Here is a 21531-nt window from a genome sequence, read left to right as displayed (position 1 = left end):
TCAGCTTTCCACCTCAGTGACGGGAGAGTGGCCCAGGCTCTGCATTCAATGGCATCAGTGTGGAGCCGGAGAAGCTCGGCTGAAGCCAGTGGGATTATTCTAGAGCAACATCAGGGGAAATGAGCTCCAAGTCTGGCTCAGTGTCTCTTGAACGTACAAAACCATAAAAAAACCCCAGACAGCCTGTCCAATACTATTTAAACTAGGTAAATGTTCCAGAAAGCCTTGATCTGAGGCTCATCTCAATGCTGTTCAGTGTCACTGAAACAAGAGTAAGGGCCTGTTTGCTGGCACATCCCACTGATGCTCATATTCATTTTCCTCTACAGCATATGGTACCATCCCAGGGCCACCTGGTCCAAAGGGAGAGATGGGCTACCCAGGGCCCAAAGGTAAGAACTGCAATCCTGCTGCCTCCTTGCAGTCAGTTCCCATAACCTCTGGCAACCAGCTAGCAGCACAGGCTCTGTGAAGAGAGGTGTCCCTGAAGCATGCATCCTTCTAGTTGAGCATTTCATATGCTACCTTCAGTATCTGATCCCTAGTGTCATCCTCACCCTTGTCCCGCTCGTCCCAACCCACTTCTTGCTGCAAGCAACTGGGGATTGACCTGCAGAATAATCATGATGAAATGCAAACACGTTTCTCTTGTTCTTTCAGGTGAGACTGGACCAATGGGGCCTCCAGGACCCCAAGGACCCAGGGGCCCGAAGGGGGAGAAAGGAGAGAAAGGTATGAACATCCTCCCAGAGCAAGATGGGAGCTCTGCACTTCTCGTGGGTAGAGAGAGGAAAGTGTCTTCTGGTGGCTTGAGTAAGGGACAGGAGCCTGGCTTTGAATCCCGACTCCAGCGCTGACTTTCTCTGCACCCTCAGGCGAGTCGCTTGACCTCTCTGCCTGGTGGAGAAGCTGAGAGGTCGTATCCACCCCTCTCACCTACATAAAGCCAGACTAAATGGCTGGGGGCAAACTATGCACAGCAAATAAAACAAAATCCACTCCTGCCCTGTATCAGGGAGCCCATCCCTGGGCTATAACAGAGGCAGCAGACACTGATTCCTCCTGCAGATAGGGATAAGCAGCCACTAGGGGAAACACATAACCACAGTCCTAGTGGCCATAATGCTCCCTCTCGCATGCTTCCAACCCTCCTCTGAGGCGCTATGCAGAGCTGGCATTTTCAGCTTGTACCCCCCACCATGTCCTTTTGCTGCAGTGAGACGCTTCCTTCGTCCAGCCACTGACGGCTGAATTTTAGAGGCCACCTTTTTGCATCATTCCTGTATATTCACAATCCAAAGTAACTCACACATGAAGGAATCCTACAGGTTTCCATTGCTGAATTCTAACCCATGAACTGGTATGGCCAGGAACAAGGGGGGGGGTCTGCGTAAGCCAAAACTACCTCTCGCTATACAATAGATGTAGTGTAGGATAACAGGTGTGTTCACAAAAGGTGAAACTAAGGCCCAGACAGACAGGCTGCACACAGCCCTGGGCGCTCAGATACCATGGTGATGGGCAACCTGATGGAAACCTACATAAATAACCACCACTTAAACCCTGCCATAAGGGCGTAAATGTTGCACATGCCCTCTGCACTAGTGCGAATGTCACCTGGAGGGTATATTCTTATCAACAAAGAACGGTGATTATTCATCTGAAAGTGAAAGGTAGGTGAATGCTGAGTTGTCACCAGAGCCACCAATCTCCTGTGACTAGTGAAAAACTCACTTTGCCATTTTGATACACAGCATTTCACACACTCACTCTCTGTCTCCCTCTCTCTCTTAGGTGAACAAGTATTTGTTGGCAGAAGAAAAAGAAGAAGCGTTGGGGTCTAAGTTAAGCACCAGGATCAGTATTCCATACCGGGGGATCCACAGCCACCATTTTGGAATCCAATAGAGACTTAGCCTGAGTCTTTATTGGCTTCCTGTTAGAACACCTTCCTAGTCAGTCAACTAACCACATAGACTTGGTAGTTCAGGATGTGTCTTTTCTTTTTATTTGATGTTGTTGGGCTTTGAATGACTCTAGTTTGTACGTGTCCAACACAGAACTACCAGGTGGGAATATGCTCCCATTCGTTTGCAGTGTATTAACCCTACACACGCTGTCCGCTGATGAGAAGTGTATCCAAGTTCCCGCATTCATATATTAGGTCTTGTAAGGATTTCCTTTGTCACCAATCCAAGTGTCTTGCATTAGTGCCAGACTTAAATACAGTGAAACCTGCTTTAACCAACTACTCAAGCCTCCTGGAAAAGAAAAATCCAGCATCCTGGAGATTAAGGCGGCAAGCAGTTTTTCTGAAATCAGAATCTGAGTCAATGCTTTGAACTGAAGCTTGGACAAAAGTGAAGTAGGTTGTCTCAAGACACTGGAGTGATATCCTTCATAAGGGTTTCATTGTACTTCCCACCAGTCGCTGTTGAATGGCTGTGGAGCGTCTCTTCATTCTGCTGTGTTCTATAGCCATGTTGGGTGGTCTGATCAGCAAGAGCACTTAATGAAGGCAGCAAGGTAAGGAACTTGGCCAAACTTCTGCAAGGATCAGGATTTCTTGGAGGGGAAGCAGGTGGATGGAGGCAATCGTGGCATTCTCTGTAGCCATCGACACTCAAAACCTGGGGTGCAGTTATGCTGTCAAAAACTGGAATACGTAATTCACCAGGAACGGAAGCGGGAGTGTAAACAGAACTCAGACACTTGAGCACACAGTGAGAGAAATATCTGATCCCTGTCTATGTTACAGCTTCCCACCTGCACAGCTGCAATGGTGGGACGTTACCATTTGATTATTATCAAGGTAGATGCATCCCTTATACATTTCAAAACCATTTTCTTGGCATCGCCCATAAATGCATTTGGAGTTTGTTGATAAGTCCATGTGATTATGCACCAGAAATGGCTACCACATCCTGTCCTTTTATAGGCCAATGGTACAAAGGGAGTTCATACGACATTACCACATATTGACATACATACACACACAGGGTGGGTGCCCATAAACTATGAGGGTCACATTGCCAAATACTCTTTTATTTTCAGTTGCTAATAGCATTGCCAAGATGTGAAGGGTGTGGGGCAAGTTCGAACTTAAGCACTTTTGTTAAAACATAATTTGATTTTTAAAAAAAATATTTTATATGGTTTTTTTTTTACGTTGGGGGAAAATATTGCATTTTTAATGTAAACCTCCCAATTAAAGTGTGTTTTTTAACCCTGTGTTCTCCGGAGCAAGCTTACATTTGGAAATCAACACTAGACTCGGTGTCACAATGGGTAGACACATCTAACAACGTCAGGGTACATTGTCTCAAACAAAGCACAAACCAGCATGCGGCAGGATGGTAACTCTGGGCACAGCTGAAGAACCAGGCCTGTTTTCTGCACATCCATCTCATCATGGAGAATTATCACTGTGAGCATTCTTGTGCCAAGCCGTCACTGTCCTAATCGATAGTACACTGAACAGTCAACCTAAACAGCCAACTGTCTGCTGACTGAGCACATGATTTCCATTAATGTTAGCAGGGAATTACACACATAGCTCAAGGGGAGACTGGCCCCTTTACCCCGCTGACATCATCTTCATTTCTTCAGCAATCCGATTATTTCAAAATCTTAAATTTATCACATCACTGCAGGGCTAATTTGCCAGGCAAGAGGCCAGCAAAACTGGCCATGTGATGGCTTAACTAGAAGGACTTGAACTACAGAAATTAAAGAGCCAGTCATTTTAAGGCTGATTTGTATGCATTTTTCCATTTGACACACACAGTTTCACGTCACCATTTTCATTGTGGGACACGTCAATCGCAACCCCACCCCCCCAAACAAACACACACTCACACTATCTGGTAGGGTATACTAACTTCCAGAATTACCCTGTGGATAATCCCAAGGATATATGCTAGCAAACGCTGATTTTTGTCCATTTAAAGGTGTTAGACTGGAACTGGGAGCTTATCTGCTAGACAGGTTTGGTATCTGAGCTTCATAGACACAATCATATATCTTACTGAAATCAACCTTATTTTCATTCAAAGCTTAAACACCAGCCATTGGTGTCATTCATTAACTCTAGTGAAGGCCATGCTATAAAGCTGACTTTAGCTGGTCCATTTATTCCCTGTGTCATTTTGTTCTGGGTTTGGACCAAGAGCTGTGTTGAACAGGCCGGCTTTCTGCATACACAGAAGCTTGCAATGTTTTTAAATAAATAACGTCTACTATTGGGTTGTACACACAATGCCTGTACTTGATAAGCTGAGGCCTTCCCTTTGTAATAAAAATTCCCTTTAAAAATGTCATTTTGTGTCATGGTTAACTACTGCAACAGTGGTTCGATCTGTAACTGTTTTTACTGTCATACTTGACAAACTCCTTGTGGCAGAGGTGCTGGCATAATTTGTATGGGGGTGGGGGTGCTGCGGAGAGTCATAATCTACCAAGGGCAGTGATGGAAACGCTGTCATCATACTTAGTTAAAATTAAACTGCTCAAAACAGTGGCAAATATCAAATTGTATGAAACATTAGAGGGGTGACCTGGCTCTCCTGAGATCTTTTGTGTCTCTGATTCCTAACACTGAGACCCAGCCCCTTGTCATTTTGCAGATTCCCCCAAGACAAATGAAGGACCTTTTTCTGCTGTTTTCTTTTTCTGGGGATGTAGGCAAAATATTGTCTTAGACACCTGTGGAAGAATAGCATGTGTATGTGCAAAAAGCCTTGATTATTGGTCAGTCTACCTGACAGATGAGCAGAATTTGGGAGGACAGCGACAGTTTTCCAGAGAAAATACTATTTAAAACAAACTGGACTTCCATTTATTTTTCTATCTATTTTTAATACTACCAGAAATTGAGACTGAGGTTGAAAAATCAGGAACCTGAATTGATACAAACATTGATTTCACTGTGTCTGCCAAGAAAGCTAAGCAAATTGTGCTTGTCTATGATAAATAAAACACACAAAGGGCACTGCATATATCAAGGAGCAAATCAAACATTACATTGTCTCATCACAATTTTTGTTGAATGTTTTATGTAACTGCAAACCAAGTTATTTTTGCCTTATGTGAAGGATGCAGGGACATCATCACCATGAGATGAATGAATTGGCCAAGAATCTATGAATAAACAAACAGTAGTAATCAGTAGTTTCCTAAGTTTTTTTTAAAAGTAATTTGATTGCATGGCTATCCACAGAATATTGCCATAATTCTTCTGTAAATACAATGAAACACTGTTTGCCAGGACATACGTCAGCATGAGCAAAAACAAAGATTGTACCAAGTGCAAGTGCTGTATGAATGAGTCAGATGCATGGGAAGTTTTCAAAACAATTAGGTGACAATTGATATGTTACCCTGTCTGCAGCTCAGTCATCGTTCCCTGACTGAGTGCACCAGCTCCACTACCTGTTCAGATTTTATACAGCAACATCAGTGCCCGCAGAATCCTCTGCATAGCAAAAGTGTGTCAGACATACTACACCCAGCAACCCCATTTTGCGCAGCTCCCTTTGTGCTGTTATGCAAATTATTTCATGAGCTATTTTGCATATTTGCAAATAATTTGTATAAAAACAAACTTTAGCTTTAAACAATAGTGTGGATTTATTGATGGTGAAAGAAAACCCTGCTACAGCACTGGTAAATAATAATAATTATTGGAGATATGCCAATCTCCTAGAACTGCAAGGGAGCTTGAAAGGTTATCAAGTCCAGCCCCCTGCCTTTGCTATCAGGACCAAATTTTGCCCCAGATCCCTAAGTGGCCCCCTCAAGGACTGAACTCACAAGCCTGGGTTTAGCAGGCCAGTGCTCAAACCACTGAGCTATCCCTCCCCCCTTGGTAGAGTATGACTCTCATTGGTGGATATAGTTTACAAAACCTACACTTGCAGAAACCCAAAAACCCACAACTCCACCAAAATAGTCATCTGGTTTGATAACCAGCTAAGAGAGAAGCTTTAGTTAGGACTTGATAAATATAGATGAGAGCGCTGTGACTATGATAGCATAGGCAAATTATGTGTGCTATGCTATATCCTTCTGCTTCAAGGACAGTGGGATCTTAGGTAGCATTATGTAGGTGCCCGTAGGTGAGAGCCTTTTGAGTGGGTCCTTATTGTGATTACTCAAAGGCGGCTTTCCACTTCATCTTCTTGGAGCCAAAAAATGCTATGATGCATAAATATGCAATTGTTCTAGAAACTGACGATGGATCACCAAAAATTTTCTCCATAGGTGGAGAGCAGGGGGTGGGGGTGCAGGAAGACGAGGAGAATTAAGTGTTGGCTAAAATAGAAGAATTGGGCTTTGGTGAGAAAACTGGCAAACTCTCTTGAGCTTCAAGTCTGAGCATAATTGGCCAAATCTTCTGCAGGAATGAATATATTGACTGCAGTAGAGTTACACCTTTAGAGAATTTGGCTCAGCCTAGCCTCTTGATTGTTAAATTTTAACCAAGTTACTGTGCAGAAGAGTTAAGGTGATCCAGTATTACCCACTTTGTTCTCTTACTTGTCAGTGGCTGAAACCTAGACCTTTAACACAACTGTAGAAAAATGAAGACCTCAGTGTAGAAACTCTAGGAATGAGGTTACAGAACATAGTTTGGGCCTTACCTCTGGATGGTTACTTGATTTAACCTTTCTTTGCAAAGTGTTTGCTGGGTGCCTATTTCCCAGAAGCAGCAAAGAGTCCTGTGGCACCTTATAGACTAACAGATGTATTGGAGCATAAGCTTTCATGGGTGAGTACCTACTTTATCAGATGCATGTATTCACCCACAAAAGCTCATGCTCCAATACGTCTGTTAGTCTATAAGGTGCCAAAGGACTCTTTGCTGCTTTTACAGATCCAGACTAACGTGGCTACCTCTCTGATACTATTTCCTAGAAAACTATCATGACTCTGGTTCTGAGCTTGTAGCCCATTTCCCACTTGACAAGGCAGAGAGAACGTTTCCATTTTTCTTTTTGTGTGGATCTGTGCCATATATTAGCAGTTATCTCTACCCTCACTAACTCCGGAAGAGCAGGAAGGGCTGAGAATGAAACCCTTTGTGGCCAGATAAAGATCAATAGGATTCTCCTGGGCCCTATTTCTCTGGTTGTCTTTCATAAGACTTTGGGGAATAAGTGGGGAGAGGCATCCAAAGCATGTCTGTGGACTCATGCGGGCTTAACTGGCTCTCTGGCCTCATTCTCAATACCTGTTACAAAATTCTGATGTTTAAAAATAGGGCGAAGAGGAAATGTGTCTGGACTTATCAAGCTGTGGAAGTTTCTTACTGCCATTCCCCTTCTCCTGGCAGAGTCGCTGGCTGACTGAGGGCAGAAACTCAGTGTACTTCAGATGGGAATTGCTCTATATGCCAGATGTTGTTCTACTCGTAAATGCATTTTAGAAACTGTCCAACATAGGGTGAATTTGAGCATGTTATAATTGCTGTTTTTCTTCAGGAGTTTGGGCCTACAGTATGACACCCTCTCTTGTCATTTTAAGAGCCTTGACTAGACAGACTAGCTGTAGATCCCAGGAAGTTGGCATCCAGTGGTAGTAATATCCCATCTAAGTGAAATTTGTTTTGCTGGAAAACCACCCTTAAAGAATGTCCCTGACACTGGACCTATGATTGTTAGTCTAGTGAGTTACAGACTTGGTGTAGCACTTGTCACACTGGGCAACAGTCATAGGAAAAAATGGTTACTCGCCTTGTCGTAACTGTTGCTCTTCGAGATGTATTGTTCATGTCCATTCCAGTCAGGTGTGTGCACCCAATATAGAACCCCGTCGACCCACCACTCCCGCCCAGTTTCATCTTGCTTGCTACACTGACAGAGGGGTAGGAGGATGGGTTTTGGAATGAACATGAACAACACATCTCGGACAACAACAGTTACGAGAAGGTGAGTAACCGTCTTTTCTTCTTCGAGTGATTGCTTATGTCAGTTCCAATCAGGGGACTCACAAGCCCAAGTTCAGGAAGTGGGATCGGAGTCGTCCACTGATTGGAGTACAGCTCCTCCAAAGGCTTCGTTGTCTCTGGCCTGCTGTGTAATCACACAGTGCATGGTGAAACTGTGGGTGGAGAACCATGTGGCAGCTCTGCAGATTTCCTGAGTAGGGATCTGTGCCGGGAACGCTGTTGACGAAGCCTGCACCATGGTGGAGTGCCAGGTTGTAGCACTTGTGGATGCAGGATATGATCCATGACGAAATGCATTGTGATGACATGGGTAGGCTTTTTATTCTGTCCGCCATTGCCACAAATAGCTGGGCCGATTTTCTGAATATCTTTGTTCTCTCGATGTAGAAAGCTAGCGCCCTGTGGATGTCTAGCGAGTGGAGTCTCTGCTCCCAGCCACTAGAATGAGGCTTAGGGTAGAACACCAGGAGAAAGATGTCTTGGTTAATGTGAAATTGCAACACAACCTTTGGGAGGAAAGCAGCATGAGGTCTGAGCTGCACCTTGTCCTTATTGAACATGGTATAAGGGGGCTCTGAGGTTAGGGCCTTGAGTTCAGACACCCTCCTGGCTGAGGTTATCGCCACAAGGAATGCCATCTTGTAAGACAGGTATAGCAGGGAGCACATGGCTAAGGACTCAAAAGGTGGTCCCATGAGTCTAGAAAGGACCAGGTTGAGGTCCCAGACTGACGAGCATTAGAGTATATAGCCTGTCGAACCCTTTTAAGTATCGGCTGACCGTGGGGGGTGAAAGGCCGAGATGGCAGCTAAGTGCATCTTACTGATGTCAACAAAAGCCTCTGCTGCTTCAGATGTAGGAGGTATTCCAGAATAAGTGGCACTTATGCTAGTGTTGGGACGAATGGCGCTGCACCAACCAGATTGAAAATCTCTTCCACTTGGCAAAGTATGTGGCTCTCGTAGAGGGTTTTCTGCTGCCAAGGAGAACCTGTCTAACCTGGTCTGAAGAAGAAAGCTCCATCGGGTTCAACCATGGAGCTTCCATGCCATGGATGTTCATATGTTGAAGACAACTGTGATCTTGTGTCAGAAGGTCCAGGAAGAGCGGCAGGGTGATCGGGGCTTCCACAGACATGTCTAGGAGAAATGTGTACCAGTGCTGATGGGGCCAGGCTGGTGCTATCAATATGACCGGAGCTCATTCCCTCTGGATCTTGAGGACTATCTTGTGAATGAGCGATATGGGCGTAAAGGCGTATAGGAGACCATGAAGGCGCAACTCTAGGGGGTGTCCAGGCCGACCCTACGGTTGCTGCTAGGGGACAAATCTTCCGGCTACTGTGCACATGCACACACCTGATTGGAATGGACATGAACAATACATCTCAAAGAACAAGAGTTACGAGAAGGCGAGTAACCATTTTTTCCTATGGCTGTTGCTCAGTGTAACATGTGCTGCACCAAGTCTGTAACTCACTAGACTAACAATCATAGTTCCAATGTCAGGGACATTCTTTTTGGCATGTGCTTCGTACAAATCTGGCAAGTCTTAAAGCCCAGGGATCACAGCACGCCCCAGTAACAAATGGGGTGGTGGGGAACCCTCTGTAACTGAAACATATAAAGAACTACTAAACTTTACTAACTGCTGGAAACTATGTACAGTGTACAGCTAAAGCACTGCTAATCTACTTGCTGAAGCAAGAGAAGAGCAAGGGGATGTTCCCGCTACTGTCACTGGTGGTAAGAAAGAACTGAGGGGGTGATGGGGCGGCGTGGTTCTGTATTCGGTGCCATGAAGGCACGACTCCAGAGGGTGCCCAGACCAACCCTACAGTTGCTGCTAGGGGAAAAATCTTCCAGCTACTGTGCACGGGCGCACATGCACCTGATTGGAATTGACATGAACAAGCACTCGAAGAAGAACAGTTGGTTGTAGGTTTTCATTGTACGATGCAGATTGTGTGTGTGATTAAGACGGAAGGTTGTGTTAATAACTGTCCTTACTAGGTTCTGTATAGAGAAATAATACAAGTTCACATTTCAGTGAGGGAGTCAGATGCTTTCCTTTACTCAGGGTTGGTCTCCACTAGGGGAGGGGATCGATCTAAGATATGCAACTTCAGCTATGTGAATAATGTAGCTGAAGTCGAAGTATCTTAGATTGAATTACCTACCGTTCTCACGGCGCGGGATCGACGTCCCCGGTTCCCTGTCGACTCCGCTACCGCCGTTCGCATGGAGTTCCGGACTCGACAGGAGAGCGTTCGGGGATCGATATATCGCGTTTAGATGAGACGCAATACATCGATCCCCGAGAAATCGATTGCTAGCCGCCGATACGGCAGGTAGTGAAGACGTAGCCATAGATACAACAGTGTAGGTTCTGAAATGTAAATGACCTTGGTGTTAATTGCTGGAGTAGACCGAGAGGTAATTTTTTTAAAAGTTAATTAGGGCCCTACCAAATTTATGGCCATGAAAAACGCATCACGGACCATGAAACCTGGTCTTTTATGTGCTTTTACCCTATACAATAGAGATTTCATTGGGGGAGACCAGCTAGGGTGACCAGATGTGCTGATAAAATCGCGACCGCCCCAATATTTAGGTGTTTGTCCCGATATTTTGCTGTGTCGGCAGCATTCGCCTTTTTTTTTTTTTTGCTCCACCGGCGGACCCTCCCCCCACATGTCCTGATATTTTCTCCCTCTCAGCTGGTCATCCTAAGACCAGCATTTCTCAAATTGGGTGTTCTGACCCAAAATGGAATTGTAGGGGAGTCACAAGATTATTTTAGGAAGTCACAGTATCGCTACCTTTACTTCTGTGCTGACTTCAGAGCTGGGTGGCATACCATACCAGGCTACCCTTACTTCTGTGCTGCTGCTGACAGTGGCGCTGCCTACAGAGCTGGGCTCCCAGCCAGCAGCCACCGCTCTCCAGCTGCTCAGCTCTGAAGGAAGCGCTGCCGCCTGCAGCAGCGCAGAAGTAAGAGTAGCATTTCCGCAATTCCCCACCCCCACCCCCTTTTTGGGTCAGGACCCCAACACTTTGAAATTTCAGGCTTAAATACCTGTACCATTTAAAAAATCCTATGACTGTGAAATTGACCAAAATGGACCGTGAATTTGATAGGGCCCTACAGACAATGGCCAAAATGAGCACTTACTGCTTTTGTACTGCTACTATTGTCGCTTGTACCAAACACATCCACTCAGGGCAGGTCATATATAAAGTAAGGCTCCATGTTGTCACAAGTCACGGATTCTGTGGCTTTCTGTGACTTCTGCAGCAGCTGGTGGGCCTGGCCCGGGGAGCCACCTGAGCAGCTCAGGCAGCCCCTGGCCATCACACTGGCTGCTGCTGCTGGAGCAGTCTCGCCCACCCCCCAACAGCAGGAGTTTAGGTGGGGGCTCAGGACCAGGGATTGGGGTGCAGGGGGGTGCTTACCTAGGGCAGGCTTCCCGGAAGGGCTACAGGAACCCCCCTCCCTCAGTTCCTAGTTCTATGTGCTGCCTCTGCCGGCAGGCACTGCCCCCGCAGCTCCCATTGGCCACGGTTCCCATGGGATCTGCAGAACCAGGCTTAGGGTGGAGCAAAGGCAGCACGTGGAACTCAGGAGCCATATAGCAAGCCTGTCCCAGCCCCACTAACCCTCCCCCTTGAGCACCCACAGCGGGCAGCCTGCCAGGCCCCCCCGCCCTGCCCCCCCCCCCAAGCACCTGGGATGCCCCAGGAGCACATGTGGCGCCCCCACCCCCCATGACCTGTCTGTGACTTACCAAAAATACCCATGACTAAAATGTAGCCTTATACGTAAGGGCATGTTTAACATTGGGAGTGTCCATTATTCATGATGTACTATCAAGAAAAGTGTGAAGTACAGTTCAAAATTTTCAAACTTGGGTTCCTAAAATGAGGCACCCAAATAAATTATCTGGTTCTCAGAGGTAATGAGCACCCCCGAAATCACTGGGAACTGGGGTTGCTCAGCATATCTGGAAATCAAGCCATCCAGTCAAGTATCTAAATATAAATTTAAATGCCTTTACTTTAGATACCAAATTTTGAAAATGTGGGCCTTTCTTGTGTTAAAAGTGTCAAAATTTTGGTCTTTGTTTTTCAATTTCTGATGGAGAACTAGCTGAAACCATCAATATGACTTGCCATCATAAACATAAGTTCCTGGGGGAAGTATTTACAGGCACTTTCCTTGTTAAGGGATAAATTATTTGTTAAGTAAAATAGTAGGATTTTTTTTGACAAATCTCTATAGTACTGTGGTTATACTGGGATAGAATCCTTTGAGCCTCTAGAGACATTTCTCATTTGCCACGGGTACTGAGATTGGGGAGACAAGGTATCAAACTCTTCCTGTATTTTTTTGGGGTGGCATTGTTTTAAGAACACTTGGTTGAAGAAAACTGACGTAAGAACAGTACATATGGGAGGGAAAGATACATTATCCTTCCTTGCACCACAGAAAAAGGAATTTTTAGGTTTTTGGTGAAATGCTTGACTAAACAGACAATTCCTCCTCAGCATAAAGGCCAGATGCATAATTTGAAATGATAATCAGCTCTCAAAGATTGCTGTGGAAAATCACTTTTGAGTTGCCCCGTCACTCACTTCCAGTCAGACTGTTGACAAAATAATACAGCCTCCCTGAATTTAATTTCTGCTTATTCTGAGTTTTCTATAAGAAAATCTTTAAAACAAAATTAGGACATCTCTGATCCCCATGACAAAACAGTTGTGCTCAACTTTTTTGTAATAATCTCAGTTATGGGTTGTTCTAATACAACATAATTAAATTTCCTGGCAAGGCCACCGAGCAAGGAAAGAATCTCTCCTTTGCAAAGATAGATTTCCTAAGACACATCCATTTTACGATGGGTGGGCTTTCAGGGTGACTGGGAGGGACAGCAGGAAGCTTGGAGAAAAGCAATTTTAAAAAATATTTCTGTGTATATAAAATTACACTCTGAGGGGAAAAAGAGAAAGGCAGGGGTTGAAATTCTGGCTCCATTGAAGTCAATGGCAAAACTGACATGCACTGCAGTGGGGCTCAGATATCACCATTTCTATGTCCTCTCTGATCTCAAGAATATTTTACTTTAAGGGGGCCGCTACTGTTCTGGGTAGGAGACCCAGACTTCGGTTCAAGAACCTTCTACAATAAATACAGCAGAATCCAGATTATCCAATGATCCCAGGGGTCCCACCTGCAACATTCAACTAACAAAGGCTCTGACACTGCAAACATTTGAACACATTAGTAACTTTATGCTACGAGTAGTGCCACTGAACTCATGCATGTATACAGGGTCAAGTCTCAAGGGAGCCAAGTAAGGTGGTATTGACGCCTGCTTTCAGGGTCCAGGAAGACAGACTTAATGGCCTGACTCTGCCAAAGGCAAGAAGAGTCAGGCCTGGAGCTATACAGAGCTGAGGAGCACAAGTGCAGTCCTGTGATGTGCAGATGATCTGTGGCACTGGAATTTCAGCTGATTCTCAAGGGAAATTTCTAGTCTTTGGGTTGGAGTTTTGTTTAAGATGGATTCAGAGTGGAAGTTTTCCTGTACTTGCACTTTAGCAGACTGTCAACACCACATTCACTTCCCAAAGCAATACTGAAGAGAGTACAAAAAAGTTTGAAATTAAGGGGCCACATGAGAAGAGGCAACATTTGACACTAATTTAGAAGCCTCAATCTCCTGGGGAAGGAGATCCTAGTGGGACTAATTGTACTTGTTAAGTGAAGATCTGTTGTAAAAAGAAGAGGCCAACTGAAATGGTCAGTTGCAGGTCATAAATTCGTAACCCATTTTGTGCTTTGCCCTTGTGGCATTTATCCAGGGCCGGCGTAACCACTAGGTGAACTAGGTGACCGCCTAGGGTGCCAAGATTTGGGGGTGCCAAAAAGCAGTGTCCTTTTTTTTTTTTTTTTTTACACTACAGTGGATTCACATCTTACACGGGTGTTAGGTTCTAAAGTCATAAGGTAAGAGGAAAATCGCGCATAGTGAAAATTACCATAAAGTACAGTATACACTAGAACAGGGGTCCTCAACCTACCGAACGCATGCCAAAGGTGGCATGCAAGCCGATTTTTTTTTTTAACGGCAGGCTGCGGGTCCTGGCCGCCACTGAGCCTGCTGCGAACCTGGGGTTCTGTTCACTCAGCTGGCAGCGGGCTGAGCAGGGCCGGCAGTGGGTTGGCTCCTGCCAACTAGGGTCCCAGCTGCCAGCCCTGCTCAGCCTGCTCAGATCCCAGCCAGCTCCACTCAGCCTCCTACTGGCCTGGGTGAACGGTCTGGGGTTCCGTTCACCCAGGGTTCTGTACGCTGCCTAGGGTTCTGTTCACCCAGGCCAGCAGGAGGCTGAGCGGATCCAGGAGCCGGGACCCCGGCTAGCAGTGGGCTGATCAGGGCTAGCGGTCGGGACCCAGGCTGGCAGAAGCAAGCGGATGGAACCTCAGACCAACAGCAGGCTAAGCAGCTCAGCCTGCTGCCGGTCTGGGGTCCCAGCCACCGGCCCTACTCAGCCCACTGATGATCTGGGGTTCCGGCTGCCAGCCCCTTGCCAGCCAGGGTCTCGGCCACCGGTCCCACTCAGCCTTCTGCTGGCCTGGGTGAATGGCAGGAAGCTGAGTGGAGCCGCTGGCTGGGACCCTGGCTAGCAGCTGAGTGAACGGAACCCCAGGCCCACAACCTGCCATTAAAAAAAAAATATTGGCATGCATGCTGTAGGTTGAGGACCCCTGTTCTAGTGTTTACTGTACTTTATGGTAATTGTCACTTTACGCGATTTTTCCTCTTACGCACTGACCTTAGAACCTAACCCCCGTGTAAGATGTGACTCCACTGTATTCATTTTTGAATATGCGGGGGGGAGGGGGGGGCAAAGTGGAAGTTTTGCACCAGCCCTGTATTTATCATGTGGTGGAAAATAAAGGTGAGCAAGTGCCGAGCAGACCACATTCAGTGAGAAAGGCAATTGTTTCATCTGGAAAATAAGTGAGATTAGGCTTCAGTTTGAACTTAATGTGTCGTAAGCAAAGGCATCAAAACAATCTTGTACATCTCTTCATGTTCCATAATCTTTAAAAAGCAATTTTATAAACCTAAGTACATAAACAATGATTTTACCCTAGATTTTATTACTAAATGGTAATTTACATTAGATTTCATTATCAAGACATTTCAGAATATTGCTGTTATTTAATGAATGCAGTATGACTGGAAATATTCTAAATCCAACCCTGAACGAACATTGTATGAGGCTTCAGCGGTTACACTTCCTTCCTGTATCCTTTGTGAAATTTCTAAAGGGATAAGGTTACAGTGGCTGGTGAGGAAGGTGGTGGAAGTCAAATAAAAAGTCCTACAGATGCAGAACAAGATATATAGTGTGTCATAAAATATATTAGCAAATGATCATTTAAACCTCCAAAATATTATAGAGTGTGAGGAGAAAATACATATTCTGCCGGTGAAGTTATTAAACATTTTGAATGAGTTGAACACAAAGTTTAGAGGGGGAATATTTGCCTGACCCCTTCACAAAAAATAGATCACTAAATATATTTTGCAAAAAACAGTTTTTCACACAGATGTTCTGTTGACTATAGCGATATAAACACTATTTAATATATTTAGTACTAGTCATTTTATAAAGGTGTAGCTTAAAAAGTAAAGGTCTTCAAAGACATTTTTCACCCTAGCATTTTGGAATAAACATATTAAAGAATTTTGCACATAGCAACATATAACATTCTAGTATGACATGGTATGTGAATTTACAACCAGTATACAATACATATTTATATAATGAAATGCCAGAAATTAAGGCTAGCTATAATTTTCAGAGTAAGTTATGCTTATCAAAAATGTTACAAAATTTAAATCAAAACATGCATTTCTCAATTATATTTACTGTCAATTTAAACTGTCTGCATTAATAAACCAAAAGTTCAGCATCCAAGATTTCAGCCAAGCCCAATTAATATTCTACATTAATTTATAATCAGTTCCTTCACATGCGTCAACACTGTTCCCATGAAATGAACAATATATGTTCACCAGTCAGATGTCTGATGCAAGCTAGCAAAATTAAACAAAAATAAAAACTTTTACAAAGACACTAAAAGATCACACCTCAAATGACAGAAAGCCAACATTATTTTACAAATTTAACTTTAGCATACCAATGTGCAGTTTACAATACTGTGTTGACATGACTCAAATTCTAAACCTCCGAGTGCGTTTTTCTTTAATATAGTTACGTTCCCACCAGCTACATGATAAACATTTCAGATTTTTCTTCCCACTGCAAATCAGTCAAGTAAATAACCTACAGCACACCTATGAAACTGAAAAATAAAAATCGTAACACGTTAATTACTATGCGGCAAAAAAAACCCAACCCAAACACACGCATATTTTTAAAGTAGTTTGTCTAAATATTCAACTTAAATCCTTCCATGAAATAAATTGACTAAAACAAAAATTTTGAAACACTTCTATTCAGATCAGATTTCGGCAATTAGTTTATAAATATGACCAGCCACTTCTACTTCTCTGATGGAGTTTCAAATGAACAGACTTTGGTAAGAACAGAAGGATCCACCTACCGAGTCCAAGTATGTTAGAGAAACAACGTGCAAAGTGCACATTATGTTCTGAAAATACATTCTACAGTTTGTAGAAGTAAACACCTCTAATGTGTAAGGAAAATAATAACTTGTGCATTTTAAAGTTAGCAGTTTTCCACCTTTACATATTTTAGTGCAATATATTTTAGGGTGAGGACTTATGACAAAAATGGCAGTAGCAGCAAGATTTTTTTTTTTTACAGTAACATCAATGCTAAGAAGGTTTTTTTTAATAACAATAAAAGTCTATCCTATTAAAAAGATTAATATATTTAACTGTTTCAGGCACTGGATTAATGAAACTAGCACCCCATTTCATCATGGATTTTAATGGACAAAACATGTAATGGAGGTTTGGTTGCTTTAGTTATGATGCCAGAGGATTTTAAAAAATTTTTTAAAGGCATATGCTGTAACTAAATATGTTGAACATAAGACTCTTTCTTATAATTCAACAGTATGTTTTGAAGAAATAGTTTCTGCCCTAGTTATGAATGACTTGCTCAATGACACAAAACTCAACCTCTTTACAGAAGGTTCAGTTGTGAAATTCTGTGGTGGAGAAATCAGACAGTTAAAAAAAGAAATAATAATATTACATCATTTACATGATGATTTGTGTAAGTTTATTTTTTGTGACCTTTATATCTAATATTTTAAGCTTATTTTCTTAATGTCATAGTAGATAACATTTTCTGAGACTGATTTATAAAAAAAAATTCTTCTTGAAACATCTGAAGGATGACATCGTATTACCATTACAGGCTAATGTCTGTTCTTCTATTTAGTTTTCCCCCGTCAGAAACAAAAAGGAAAAATCTTGACAATGACACTGTTGATTGTCTCCACTGAAACTTAAAAAGCACTGAGGTCCTCTGATGTAATCTGTAGATTCTACCAAGGCAGAAGCTGAAGATATGAGAATTCCAAATAGGAAAATTGACAGACGTTCCCAGAGTTACGATCCAGTGGAGTGAAGGCTAGGGATTGGATAGAATTTGGAAATCCGGCTCTGTGCTGAAGGGTTAAGGCATTCAGACTCTCCAGTCATTTTAAAGAAAACTTCCTGTTCTTGAAGTTTCCTAGCAAATTCCTCTTCCAGTGTCTAAAAACAACAGATTAACAAAGGTGTATATGGTGAAGTGCAAAGAAATCCACTATATCAATGTGTTGTTTGCTCAACCTTCATGCCACTGACCACAAAAAATTATGCACTAATATCAAACTGAGCATTCAGAGCCTTTGTAATCTACCACTGACGTTGGTCTGCATCTGTAGGACAGTTTGCCTACAGACATGTTTAAGGGTCCTATTTATTTTTTACACACACGCACATGCACGTGCACACACTCTAGGAGATGTTAAAAGGTGGATAACTTGCAAGCCTCTCCTGTCTGCCTCCCTTGTATCTATTGTGGCTTCTATATAAGATGATGCTCTACTGAATTTTTTGTACATTAGCTTCACTACAGTAACTCCTCACTTAAAGTTGTAGTTATGTTCCTGAAAAATGTGACTTTAAGCAAAACAATGTTAAGCGAATCCAGTTTCCCCATAAGAATTAATGTAAATAGGGATGGTTGGGTTCCAGGGAAATTTTTCACACCAGACAAAAAACTATAGATTATATAGATATACACACAGTATACATTTTAAACAAACAATTTAATACTGTTCATAGCTATGATGATTGTGAAGCTTGGTTGAGGTGGTGAAGTCGGAGGGTGGAAGAGGGGGAGAGATTTCCCAGGGAATGCCCTGCTGCTAAAATGAACTAGCACTCGGCTGAGCCTTCCAAGGGTTAACACCTTGGTAATGTAGCCTCTCATACAAGGGGAGACAGCATAGCAGACAGAGACAGACACACACTTTGTGTGTGTCAGAGAGAAAGAAATGCACACTGCCCCTTTAATAAGCTGACCCACTCTTAAGTGCATTGTCTTGAATCAGGAAGTTGAAACAGCAGCTGCTGCCCCAGGCTCTCTCTGTCTCTCTCCATCTGTGACCCCACCCTGCTCTATATGGAGAAGAAGGGGTAAGTGAGGTGCAGAAGCAGGGGGGAGGGGGATACCTTGACATTAGCTCCCCCTTCCTTCACCCCCTGCACAGCAAGCAGGAGGCTCGGGGAGCAGCTCTGAGGCAGAGGGCAGGAGCAGCACATGGCAGTGGGGGAAGTGACAGCTGCAACTGCTAGCCTGCTGGGTGGCTGCAGCACAGGGAACTTAGGCGAGCTGATGGGGGGCTGCTGGTCCACCCTGGTTACAAGCCCCCACCAGCTAGCTGCAACAGGCTGCTCTTCCCGCAAGCAGTGGACAAAGCAGGTGGCTACCAAAGGAAGTCAGACGGGAGCATTGCACAACTTTAAATGAGCAAGTTCCCTAATTGATCAGCAATGTAACAATGAAACAACTTTAACCGGGATGACTTTAAATGAGGAGTTTATATTCTGGACCCGTCTTTTGCTTATAAACTGTCTTAGGTTACCTTTTTTCTTGGTCTTAGTTTCTCTCTCCATTCCTTCAGTTCTAGGCTATGCTCTTCATCTAACTCTTTTAGTTTCTGAGTCTCATGTTCAACCAGCAGATGGCATTTTTCATTCTGAAAATAAGATTGATAATCCTTAAATAAAACTAATTCAGATTAGACAATCAACCATTTGTACAGTAACATGTAGTCCTAATTATTTTAAAACAGCTTACATTGTAATAATGTGATGTGATTTATTGTAACATAACGCAGTCTTATCAAGAGCAACAGAACCAATGGTTCTGTGTTAATAAAATATGGTATAATCAGAAATATTGTGAAATGTGTTTCAGTGATGTAGAAGATAAAGTCACTCAATACTGTATGTGTATTATTGGCTAATCTATTCAGTGTCTTGCAGTGCATGCTCTGTCTAGTCAAGGCGGTTTTGTAGGATTCAATTTAAGAGCTTAATTACGTTAGAAAGTTATGCTTGCAACCATTTCAGCCCTTGATTCCAGTAGCTGAAGCTGCCTGACAAGTCAAAGTGGATATGTCTTTATGGAGGGAACCTCAGTTCACCACTATAAAGAGGTAAAGAACAACAAATCATCATCATCTTGCTCCTGAAGGCAGCTGGGGGCCAAATTATCCCCTGCTACAACTGAGAGCAACCTCAGGGCAGCTCTAACTTACACCCAGCTGAAATGGCCCCCAAAATGGTCTGTTCCTACAGTTGGGGCTCATTGAAGCACATCAGTGCTGTGGCCATGCCCATTTCTACAGGGTGCTGTGAAAGAGAGTAGTGTAGCACTCGCTTTCTTGGCTCTCTGCCCCTGGGGGATTTCCCTCTGCAAGGGGAATAATCGGCTGGTCACTTAACTCCTGCTTTAAATCTGCCTTATGTCACTGCAGCAGAAGAAAACAGACTTAATAGGGAACAGGATCTGGCTCATGGTGTGCAGCAGTTGGTTTTACAACATACATGTCATGAAAGGACCAAAAATTGAGGCCTGTATTACTGAAAACTTAGTTATGTTCCAGAACTGCAGATGTAATCAGCAACCTGCCCTTTGCAAGACAGACCTCATTGCATGTAGTACTATAAACCTGCTCTTATGGCGAGATACTGACATCACTCAGAGCAACTGAAAATTCAACTCGCAGAAGATGGAGCTGCCTTTCTGTTTTGAATACTGATTTAAAAAAACAAAACAAAAAACACATTAAAAAGAAATGTTGCCAAAGGAAAGTAGCAGTTAAAACAAAGGTTGGTCAGCACTCTACAAGGTTAATATTCCCTTACGGTTTATATATTCTCTCTCTCTCTGTGTGTGTGTGTGTGTGTGTGTGTGTGTGTGTGTGTGTGTGTGTGTGTGTGTGTGTGTGTGTGTGTGTGTGTGTGTGTGTGTGTGTGTGTGTGTGTGTGTGTGTGTGTGTGTACAAATCTCTTTATCATTAACTGAGTTATGTATATGAATCAAGAGTACAATATCCTGTATCCGTTAGAAAAGGATCTCATTCATTTCTATATGGATGGGTAATTATGTAAGAAAAAACATCATTAAAACATTTTCCTAATCAATAAATTCAGAAGTTGCTCAGTTTGTATTGATTAACTTGACTCTCTTCATACACTGCTTATTTTATGCCCTATATGTTTTACCTGTAATTGGTGCAGTTCTCTGATGTTTGCTTCACACTGCAACTGAAGGTCCCGCATTTGATTTTCATGTTTTTGATGCTGAGCCAACCTCTCATTTTTCTGCCTCTTTTCTTCTTGAGTGGCAAACTAAAATTAAAAACAAAGAGTAGGTGATTGATACTGTAGTACCTAATGCAGATATCACAAATGACTTTTCCAGGGTTGTAAAGAACATAATGTATTTACAGTATAACTGGACAGAACAACATTACAAGATTAAAGTCATCAGTGCAATTTCCTAATTTTCACTGCTTGAATTTTCCAATATACCCTTATCCAAGATAGGCTTTTCCCCGCCATCTCTTCTCTGTCATGTCACTTCTCCATCTTTGTTCAAATCCCTCCCCAAAACTCACTTCTTCCATGAGGCCCCTAAAATATGTCAATTATAGTTATTATTGGCCCAAACTCATCTAGTGTAAATCACAAAGCTCTGTTGACTTTAATGGAGCAAATGGATTTGCACCAGTTTAGAATCTGTTTCTATATTTAAAAAAAAAAAAATTAAACATTCAATACATGCATAAGCCATACATGAGTAATCCTTGCCTCTCACCTAATATACTTTCACTCATTGCATCAAATCTAAGCCCCTGATCCTTCAAAAAATGTATGCATGTGCTTAACTTTACATACTCAGTAGTCATATTGACTTCAATGGGATCACTTACTGTATGTAAAGTTAAGCATATGTTAAGACTCTGGATGATTGGGGCCTAAAATTAAATGGTATGATCTTCAAGGCAAGCAC

General features: G+C 43.1%; 2 protein-coding genes across 2 annotated transcripts in view; one reads left to right on the top strand and one right to left on the bottom strand.

The window, feature by feature from the left end:
* The window catches only part of COL17A1 (collagen type XVII alpha 1 chain), a 65465-nt gene extending 63085 nt beyond the window's left edge, over positions 1-2380 (top strand). The window contains exons 56-58 of the mRNA XM_030571033.1: positions 330-392; positions 661-732; positions 1795-2380. Coding sequence (XP_030426893.1) covers positions 330-392; positions 661-732; positions 1795-1844 — 185 coding nt within the window. The 3' untranslated portion in view covers positions 1845-2380. The remainder of the gene's footprint in view (positions 1-329; positions 393-660; positions 733-1794) is intronic.
* Positions 2381-15050: 12670 nt separating this feature from the next.
* SLK (STE20 like kinase) overlaps positions 15051-21531 on the bottom strand; it is a 72023-nt gene continuing 65542 nt past the window's right edge. Inside the window, 3 exon segments of the mRNA XM_030568842.1 lie at positions 15051-17714; positions 19094-19207; positions 20742-20867. Of these exon segments, the coding sequence (XP_030424702.1) occupies positions 17568-17714; positions 19094-19207; positions 20742-20867 (387 nt within the window). The 3' untranslated portion in view covers positions 15051-17567.

This window comes from Gopherus evgoodei, chromosome 7, assembly GCF_007399415.2.
Source record: "Gopherus evgoodei ecotype Sinaloan lineage chromosome 7, rGopEvg1_v1.p, whole genome shotgun sequence".
Lineage (NCBI taxonomy): Eukaryota > Metazoa > Chordata > Testudines > Testudinidae > Gopherus > Gopherus evgoodei.
The sequence above is the reverse complement of the archived record's forward strand: the minus strand, read 5'-3'. Positions and strand labels throughout refer to the sequence as shown.